Source organism: Labeo rohita, chromosome 15, assembly GCF_022985175.1.
Source record: "Labeo rohita strain BAU-BD-2019 chromosome 15, IGBB_LRoh.1.0, whole genome shotgun sequence".
Taxonomy (NCBI): domain Eukaryota; kingdom Metazoa; phylum Chordata; class Actinopteri; order Cypriniformes; family Cyprinidae; genus Labeo; species Labeo rohita.
The window spans coordinates 20,607,009-20,617,435 of record NC_066883.1 but is presented as its reverse complement, the minus strand read 5'-3'; the positions used below and the strand labels follow the sequence as shown (position 1 = coordinate 20,617,435).

Sequence of the window (10,427 nt, the reverse complement as noted above, 5' to 3'; positions counted from 1 at the left end):
TATGATAGAGACAAGCATCTCTACACCATCACAATATGACGTCAATATGAAGTGCTCTGCAGGCAGAACTCAATAAAGAAGGATTATTGGATTGACCTGCATGGCTAAGGTAGTTTTGACATGGTTAACTTGAAGAAGGAACATACCCCACACAACTGTGTAATTGTAGAGTAATGTGAACTTATTAAAGATGAAATCAAACATGAGATCAGTGTTCTTCCTTCTAGGTGAAATCGGAGGTACTTCATCAATTGTACTGAACAAGCAGATAAAGTATGCAGCTGATTCCTCAGGGGAAGATTTTGCTGTTAAACTTATAAAACATAAATTATGACTGTAATATCAAACAATTATAGGCCTGACAAAAGATTTATTATATGGCTTAACATGTTCAGTTACACTACCACACTACCAAGGCTGCATTTATTTGATCAAAATCACAGTAAAAAGAGTAATATTGCAAAATATTTTTGCAATTTAAAATAACTGCTTTCTATTAGAATGTATTTTAAAATGTAATTTATTCCTATGAAGCAATGCTAAATTTGCAGTTGAAAACAGTTGTGCTGCTTAATTTTTTTTTTTGAATGTTGTTATTTCAGGATTCTTTCGTGTAGAAAGTTTAAAAGAATGGTATTCATTAGAATTTTTTTGTAACATAAATGTCCTCACTGTCACTTTTGATCAAGTAGCCTAAAGATTTCTTACTGACCCCAGTCCTTTGAACAGCAATGTACATATTTAGGAAATGTTTTGTTATAAATGATTTCTCTGTGCATTAGTCCTATGCATTAGTTTGTGTAAAAGCAACCTTAGGTATATTTAAAACTTATTTTGTATAGATGACCCTTTTTTTCAGCAGCTTTACTCAGCTTTACTCATTTTCTACCACATTATGGCACTCCATCACATGTCTGAACCAATCAAACTAACATAAAACTAAACGGAAAACAAAAACAATATATATACTACTTAAGACTGATGGAAGCCCGTTTCCGGCACTGAATAAAAAATGTAAAAAAAAAAAGGTAATTGTGACTTTTTCTTGCAATTGCAAGATCACAAAAGTCAGAATTGCGAGATATAAACTCGCAATTGCAAGTTACAAAGTCAGAACTGCTAGATATAAACATGCAACTAAAAAAGTTTCTCGCAATTTCAAGTTTATATCTTGCAATTCCTACTTTTTTTTCTCAGAATTGCATGATATAAACTCGTGATAGTGAGTTATAAAGTTAGAATTGCAACAAATAAACTTGATGCTGAATTAAAAAAAAAGCCACAATTGCAAGATATAAACTCGCAATTTTGAGTTTATATCTCGCTATTCTTATAACTTGCAATTGCGAGTTATAAAGTCAGAATTGCAAGATATAAAGTCAGAATTACGAGGTATAAACTCAAAATTGCAGGATACAAACACAATTTCGAGTTATAAAGTCAGAATTGCAAGATATAAACAATTCTGAGAAAAAAAAAGTTTCTCGCAATTTCAAGTTTATGTCTCACAATTCAGACTTTATAAGTTGCAATTGTGAGTTTATATCACGTAGTTTTGAGAAACAAATAGAACTGTGAGTATAAGTCAGAATTGTGAGATATCCACCTTTTTCTGAACGCAGAAGTCTCGCCCGACTGGAACGGTCCTTTATGTTTCCGCTTTCTGGTGTCAAATTAACATATTTTCCAAGTCGATAATATAACTTCAAACCTGCGCACATTTTTATATTTAGTTATACTGAAAACGTTTCAATTCAGTCAAATGTTTTTTTACCGTTTTAACATGAATTTCTATGGAGACCGGAACACGAAAGCACCCAAACGGAAGTTAGAATCCTTCATGGCATCACTCGTCCTTACTCAGGAAAAGATAAACTCGCAATTCTGAGAAAATATCGGTCTTTCTTCCCCTCAGAACTGCAAATTATAACTCGCAATTGGGAGTTTATGCCTCACAATGGACCTTTCTCACATTTCCGGGTTTCTCATAGCGGAAGTCGTCATAGTTGGGTAAAATCCGAGAGCAGTGAATGGGAGGGTACCACAAATATATTTTTTGCATTTACATTTGCTCAAATAACAAAAGAAAAACTACACAATAGTGTTTTCACGACTTTTAATCAAAGGAAAAAATTGAGAGACTGATGTCGGCGGTCAGAAGAGAGAACAATGTCAAATTTACTGTTCCTCCCACAGACGCAGCATTAGAAACACCTTGACATAGCGTTAACTAGTTTTTTTGTAACTTGATAAAAAGGTGATATAATACAATGTATAGTGTTATAAGTGCACATACATATTTTTAAAAATCAAAATCTAAAAAAATTTAAAAGATTTATGATGATGACTGTTAAAACGCGTCATCACATGCGTGAAAAGGGTCCATCGTGACAAAAAATGGCCTAAACTCAAGTCAGAACCGCGAAATATAAAACACGGAATTCAGAAGAATTGCGAGACAAAAAATGTCAGAATTGTGAGATTAAAAAAGGGTTTCCATAGTTTGAAACTAATCTGTTTTTTCACCTGCAGTATTTATTATTTATTTATTTGTAATGATGATCATTGTGATATTACTGATAATTCTGAAGGAAAGTTATGAATTAAAGGGGTCATTGGATGCTAAGTTCACTTTTACATGCTGTTTGAACATTAATATGTGTTGGCAGTGTATGTACAAATCTAGCCTATAATGATAAAAATGCAGTGGTTTTTAATTAATCTGTAAAAATAATATCCCATTTTTCAAATCGAGCCATTCTCAGACGCCTGTCGAGGTCACTCCCACGATAGTTGATTGACATGAGCGTCTTACCTCAGATCAGCTGTAACAGTCCGCCCTGTTTATTTCAATGCTGGAGCAGTGATGTAAATTAGACAAGAATATCTCCGATTGAGGTGTTGTGTTGCTGGATGTAATAATGAACATAGTGGTCGTCATTTACTCCCGACATCTGAGCCACTGAAGATGCAGTAGATTACGTTTGTTTGTGAAGGGAATGCGCCTCACGATCTACATATATCCGCCTGTGTTTGCGCAAATCATTCGTGATTCAGCTTCACTTACAGCAGCAGTGAGCATAAGGTAGTGATGGGTCGTTCTTGAACGATTCGTTCATTTTGAACGAATCTTTAATGTGACTCGGGACGAACGAGTCATCTCGGGGGAGTGATTTGTTCAGTCGCGCATGCGCAACATCCTATTAGGTTCTGTACTGGAATTAGTTCACCTGTTTGGAGCCTTCGGGTTTTTAGAGTCGTTCGTTCACATTATGGGGCTGTCACGTGATGAACGAACGACTCGAACCTGAAGACTTGAGAGATGAACTAATCAATTCTTTTTCCGGCTCAGACTGCGTTGGTTAGCTAATTGGGCTGTCAGGTGATGAACGAACGACTCAAACCCGAAAACCTGTCAGATAAGAGGCGAGGTGAGCGAATCATAGACTAAAGACCCAGGTAAACAATGAATTAATATTTTCTGTTTCTTATAGCATTATAGTTTTGTTTTGTTTGAAGTGTGATCAACGTTTGTGTAAGCAGTAGATGTGTTAGGGAGGTAACAGGTAACATTTTAATTATATTTTGCTAAAACAAACGAAATGACTCGAAAAAAGATTCGTTCATTTTGCTGAACGAGACTCAAAGGTCCGAGTTGGTAAAATGATCCCAACTTTATGAATCTGTGCGATCATCTTTACTAATAATGTGCTAGTTAGCAACTTTAGCGGCTAAATGCGGCTAAAGTAAACAGGCTCGTCACTCCACAGAGGGAAGAGAGGGGCGGGGGCGAGCAGAGCTCATCTGCATTTAAAGCAGCCTCGACCAGAATGAGATGATTTTTTCAGAGCTGTTTTTGGCAAGGTAAAAAGGGTGTTGTTTTACACTACCACTGAGAATTTTTAACTAAAGTATATTAGACTTTTCATTAAGACCCTAAAGAATCATATCAACTTGTGGAAAATGGGCATCCGATGACCCCTTTGAAAGAAGCACTAAGGTTTGGTGTCACTGAAGGAGCACCAAATTGCACAAAAACATCACAGTATGAAATTGGAAGAGTCACAAAGAGAGCAAAAGGGCACGGCCTTTAACGGATCAGCCTGAAATTCCCCTCAGCGAATCGAAGTCTGAACAGCGTGTTCCTCTGAGCTTCGTGTTAATGGCCGTGTTTTACCGAAGACCCAGAACAGCTCAATCTCTCAGCTGATGAAAGCTGGCCACATTTAATTTGATTTCATTATGAAGCTTGGCAGCTTGAAAGTGTTTGATAATTTTCAGAGTTGTTTTGAGTCGCCGTGCCAGGCTGTTAGCAAAGGGCAGTGTTCATTACCATAGAGACACAATGTTCTTTACGCCGACTGCTCCGTGTTTACAGCGGAAGATGGCAGCCGGTGATCAGGATAATGACTGGTCATCCCACACCGATACATACCGCTCATACAACTCACGTGGAACCAAGTGAGCGATAACGGTAAACACGGACAAACTCAAGTCTACTACTCTCAGGGGACTTCAGCTACTAATAAAAAACAGGTCTGTCTAAAGTCAGCTTTAATGATATAATTACATTTATAGGACATGAAGGTTTGACCTTTGGCAGTTTAGTGCAAATGAATCAGTGAAAGCGGACACATTAGCAAGGGGAAGTAGCCATTATCCGTAAATGTCGGAAGTAAACAGTAGCGAAATACCATTTACTGTAGGTGTTTACAAGCTACCGTACAAAACAAGTCATTAAAAGACAATCAGCCGGCCTCGCTTTGAGATTGTCGTCTGATAGTGCAACAGTGCCACCTTTCGGACAACTGCCATATGACAACTATTCATTCAATTTGCAATGAACACACAATGCTGATTGGCAAATATATATATAAAATAGTCAGAACTGGCAGGTTCAAGTATGAGTGTATGACATAATGCAAGTATATAAACTCATTTTTGAGTTTTCACTCATTTCAGTTTCACACATGGCAGAAAAATACCTGAGTTTTTTTTTTCTTTGACATTAAAAATTGTTCAGTCTGCAAAGTAATAAAAAAAAGATATTTAAAAGTGTTTAGAAAACACATAACCTCATAAAAATTAGACAAATTCTCCTGGAAGCCATCAAGTGTCTGTTTGGTGAGGTATAAAGCTCAACTAAAGATCAGAGTTTCCCAAATATGAATGATATGCACAGTTAAAAAAAATGTGTTTACAGTCAGCATAGTCAAGCAGGGCAATTATATCAAACAGTCAAGCATCAGAGCTGTCCTCTGATCTCTCCTCATTCGCCACTTTCCAGTTTTTCCTCTTTTTCCTTTGAGGTTCGGTCAGCGTGTCTGGTTCGGGGCAGTCTCTCTTCCTGTGCGTTCTCGTCCTCGTGTCTGAACGGCTGTCCTCCGAGTCGCTGTCTTCAGTTCTGTCTTTGTTTTTGTGCTCCTTTTTCCTACGTTTGCTTTTACCTCCCTTCCTCCTCTGCTTCCTCCTGGCGGCATCCTCCGCATCGCTGCAGGTCTCAGAGCCTGAAGCAGCGGTTTTCCTTTTCTTCTTCTCCTTTTTCTTTTTCTTCTTCTTAGATGACTTCTTGGAAGACTTCTCTGTGTCAGCGTCTAGTTTGTTCTTGTGTTTTTTCCTTCTGTGTTTACTATCGCTGCAGTCTTTTTCTCTGAAATAAAAGAATATAGTATTAAACAAGCAAAAAATATACTAACAGTCAAAAGTTTTTGAACAGTAAATTTTGTAATGTTTTTAAAGAAGACTCTTCTGCTCACCAAGCCTGCATTTTTCTGATCCAAAATATCAATATTAAAAACAGCTGAGTACATTTTCTTCAGGATTCTTTGATGAATAGAAAAATCCAAAGATCAGCATTTATCTGAAATAAAAAGCTTTTTTAACATTATACACTATACCATTCAACCAGTCAATTAAATTTTTTTTGAAAGAAACTATAGAAATTAATACTTTTATTTAGAAAGGATGTTTTAAATTGATCAATAGTTATGATAAAGACATTTATAATGTTACAAAAGATTTCTGTTTCGAATAAATGCTGTTCTTCTGAAATTTCTATTAATCAAATACTACTACTCAGCTGTTTTCAACATAATAATAATAATAAATAAACATCGAAGAACATTTACAAATTTTGTTTTTTGAGCAGCAAATCAGAATATTAAAATGATTTCTGAAGGCTTTTTTTTAAAAAAAACATTTACTTAAAAATCTTAGAGTTCAAATACTTTTAAATGGTAGTATATGCTGCTAGAATATTTTGAACAATTTTATAAATTGAAAATATAAATTAAATGATTAAAAAAAATAAAACTTCAAGATCTGTATGACTTATTTTATTTTTAAATAAATTAATAATTAAATTGTATTAAATGATTTAGAATTATTTAATTAGGAAACATCAAAGAACATTTAGAACATTCAGTTTAAATTAACTTTAACTTAATGTTTTTTAAATAAACAATAAATAAATAATAATATGCTTAAAAAACTTTAGATAGTGGCAGGACAGGAATATATAATTATAGTTAAACAAGCAAAATTAAGACATTAGAATATTTAGAATTTTAAAAAAATATTTTTTTTAAGATTCAATTGAAAAATAGACTGGGATCTTTAACTTAAGCAGTTTACAAACAGTACACAATATTGTTATGATGGCTAAACTAATTGCATAGGTATTAGGGATGTCACAATACTCAATATAATATTGAACCGTTCGGTACGACCTCCACGGTTCAATACGCGCATGTGAATTGCGGTTTTTCGGTTTTGCATTTAAATAACTTCCTTGTTTTATGTCTCTCGGAATTTGCTGTATGCGTGCCCGCGATTTCACGTGCTGAAATGAGGAAACGCTTCCCCGCTTTTATGTGAAAAAGCAACACACACAGAGCATCTTCTAATGAAACACAATGATAAGCCTTTCTAAACCCGTTGTCCAACAAAAGTTATAAAAACAAAAGTTATAAAAAACATTAAAACTTGTTTTTAATTCACAACATCAGTCGAGTGTTTAAAATAACTAACTTGCGTGATCTGATGTGGATTCTTATCACAGAATGAGGCAGACGACAAATTCTATACTTATATTCAATGTATGTCGATTACCAATGGCTTATGAAAATACCCGAGATGGCTTGAAGAACACAGATAAACCATATATTATTGCAGTGTTTATTGTCCTTACATTTTGTCATCCAAAACGTTTAATGTTATATTTTGGTTTTAATCACTTACAGCAATAGCAATGGCTTTATCCATATTAAAGAAGCTGGAACGGAACATAATCAGTGCTACTTCTTTGACGCATACGTGTTGTCCAGTATGAATGAAACCCATTCTATTTTGTGTAAAAATTGAAAAGATATTACCTCTCTCAAAAGAAAAATTAAGCAGACATGTACTAAACCACGCTTTTTCTAGTGCACAGAGGTTTATGGCAGTATTTTTTTAATTTGTTGAAAAAAAAAAACCCACACTGAAGTGGCAAAATATCAGAACCGAACCGAAAACCGAGGTACGTATTGAACCGTGGACTAACTGTATTGTTGCATCCCTAATAGGTATTAAAATAACCATGTCTTACATTTGTAAATATGTTCTTTTTACCTTTAATTAAATGTAACGTATTTTTATTTTATTTTACAATGCATTATTTATTAAGACTGTTTCTCCTTACCCATCAGAATTAAATTCCTCTGGATAAAGCTCTTTAAAGCCACTGTGGCCCCACCTGAAGAAACAGAACACAGCTTTGTGATCACAGGAAATGCTTTAAGCGTACAATATAATAAACAACAATACAATAACAAACAGCAATACCTGTCGGGATCATTGGCTTCAAACTCATACAGCTTTCGCGTCCAGTATCGCGCCTCCCTCTCATCTTTCTCCGACATCTCCTCTCTCCTGTCTCCTAGCCGGTCTCTCATGGAACCCTCCGAGTCGTCCAAATAACGGTCACAGTGCATGCGGCCCCTAAGTGAGAATTACACATGGTCACTAAAGAGAAAAAGACATCAGGAGCCAAAAAAAAAAAAAAGGTTGTGCTGTCTGTACTTGTGCTTTGGGAAATGAGTAGACGTGGTTTTTCGCTCCAGACCCCTCAATTTCCACATCTCAGACTCCTCTTGAATCTGCAGTGAAAGGACTGATTTTAGCTGATATAAAATGATGAAATATTGCAAATGAGAAAGGTTCATAAAAATTCATATACCTTGTTATGGGCATCTGTGTGTCTGATGACATTTCGGAGCAGTACTTTACCCATAGACACCTTCGACATGATATCAAACCTTAAAACAACACACCACAGCAGAGATATAGATATATATATATATATATATATATATATATATATATATAAATGATATGATCTACACAAGTCTGTTGTCTGAGAAGGACTTAATATCTATTTTGAACAGAATCGCTTTTTTGGATACCTCGCTGAAAATGAAAAAATAAGCGAATAAATGCCGAAATAAACTAGACTTGACACGTTTCTGTCATTTAAACATGAGTTTGGCAACAGCTCTATTGACATTAGTTTACTAATTGTATTTCCTGACTTTTTCCTTCTAGCTAACACAACTGTTTAGCTAAACTACAGGTTTGCTTAGTTAAAGTACAGTCATAAAAACAGAAAAAATTCAAGATTGAGCAGCATAGTGTTTTAAAACAGAATAAAGGATGACCTAACCTTTGTATTTTTAAATAAATTTAAAATGTGGAAAGCAACGGAAACGTGGCATCAAAACAAGCAGACTGTAGTAACTTCCTGTGCAACCTACGCGCATGAGTTATTTCAAAATAAAAGTACGGAATAAGCAAAAACGCTAATTCACAATAAAAGGCCAAATTATTATCTACGTCTTTCTGAATATTAGAAATGCTATTTGAAAATCATCTGAAAATAACGTTAAAATCGATTACAATATGCATGTTTTTTACAAACTTTTTTGAATATTCATGTTCATCTATGATAAACAACAACACACATAAGCAGAACGAATTTTTTACGTAAGCCATTTGAAGAGTTTAGATGCAAAACCAGCCAAAAGCCATCTCGGTCAAAAATGAGATACTAAGTGAATTCTCCTGACACATATACGTCCATCAAATACTTTTACTTCAGACTCGCTAAATTCCAGCCTCAGCCTAATCAGAATTACTGGTACTTACATAGAAACCTATACAAAGTAGCCAGAAACAAATGCTCATTTTAAAGAAAAACGTCAAATGGATTTAGAGGCTTTTGCATCTGAACTCTTCATTTGTTAATTTAATGTGTCCAGCTGTCATTCGCTTCTAGCTGCAAAACGCTCATTTTGCTGCTTGATGTGTCTTACCATGTTATTTTAAAATATTATCTTAATCATGAACACACTGGTCCCTACAGTGGCTAATGAACCGGAAGTCTCGCCCATTCACGGAAAACGGCTTACATTGATAAATGTTGTGCCACAATGGCATCAATAATACCCATGATGTTGCAATATATCACTCCACATCCTCATACATCTGAAATTCCACTTTCGGAAGGCCATGAAAGACAGAAAGAGAACAAGAGAGAGAGAGAAAGAAATTGAAATTGAAAGGGATTAGGGTTTAAGTTACATTGGAAATCCCAAAACAATGTAAGAAATGTTGGTTTTTGATACCTTTTCTTTACATGCTACATGAGAACTAGAAGAGACATATAACTTTTCATACTTTGCGCTAATACAAGCAAGATTTAATAAAAGGAATCTTACTAAACAGATTAATTCATAGCACAGTGTACTATTTCTAATATCTATGAAGTTGATCATAAGTATCATAAAAATATGAAATGTGTAATATCTATGAAGTTCAAAACACAAATACTACAATGTAAAAATAAGTAATTAAATAATAATAGTAATAAGATATTTGATTAAATTAGTACATACTCCTAAATGAAATCTGGAAACACAAACATGATGAATCTGCAGTATAGTCTAGAGTCTAGCCAGTCTAAACAAGGAAGTAAAAATCTTAAGACATACAAAGAAATCATAAACTATAGGAGTAACATGTTTGCAGTAAAAAAAAAAAAAACTGCAACACGTTAAAATTCCTGTTATAAGGAAGAAAAGTTCCAGTTCTGTGGGATTTTGGTTTTTAGTTTTCGATCTGATGACACTCATGTGGCATACTGTCTTGTCTCTATATGAGTGTGGAGCTTTGAGTGCATTTCTGGTCGTTCTTACGCTTGTTGTAATGACATACTGTTTTAATATGTAAGCATCAGTCTGAATGAAACATCTAAAAAGTCAACCAAATTTGAATGGTTATTCTTCACATCACTAGTTTTTGTCTGAAAATGACAAGGTCAGCTGCAAAAAGCATCTATTATTTTAATGAACTTCTTTTCACATGGATGTAAGAAACAGCAGACAATATGA

General features: G+C 34.6%; 1 protein-coding gene across 1 annotated transcript; it reads right to left on the bottom strand.

Annotated features, from left to right (window-relative positions):
* Positions 1-4,537: 4,537 nt before the first annotated feature.
* On the bottom strand, positions 4,538-8,812 carry nkapd1 (NKAP domain containing 1). Its single transcript, XM_051128665.1, has 6 exons — positions 8,702-8,812; positions 8,219-8,297; positions 8,062-8,138; positions 7,825-7,980; positions 7,682-7,735; positions 4,538-5,650 (listed from the first exon to the last, which is right to left on the bottom strand). Exons 2-6 carry the CDS (start codon positions 8,285-8,287, stop codon positions 5,239-5,241), a joined length of 768 nt encoding a protein of 255 aa, XP_050984622.1. The 5' UTR covers positions 8,288-8,297; positions 8,702-8,812; the 3' UTR covers positions 4,538-5,238.
* Positions 8,813-10,427: the final 1,615 nt, after the last annotated feature.

What these genes read in the sequence shown, in the direction of transcription:
- nkapd1 (XM_051128665.1), bottom strand. Translation starts at nt 8,287, where the DNA reads ATGTCGAAGGTGTCTATGGGTAAAGTACTGCTCCGAAATGTCATCAGA. An exon ending in ACACAGATGCCCATAACAAG is followed by an intron (nt 8,139 to 8,218) that starts GTATATGAATTT and finishes CTTTCACTGCAG; the next exon opens with ATTCAAGAGGAGTCTGAGAT. An exon ending in GAGGAATTTAATTCTGATGG is followed by an intron (nt 5,651 to 7,681) that starts GTAAGGAGAAAC and finishes CTTTTATTTCAG; the next exon opens with AGAAAAAGACTGCAGCGATA.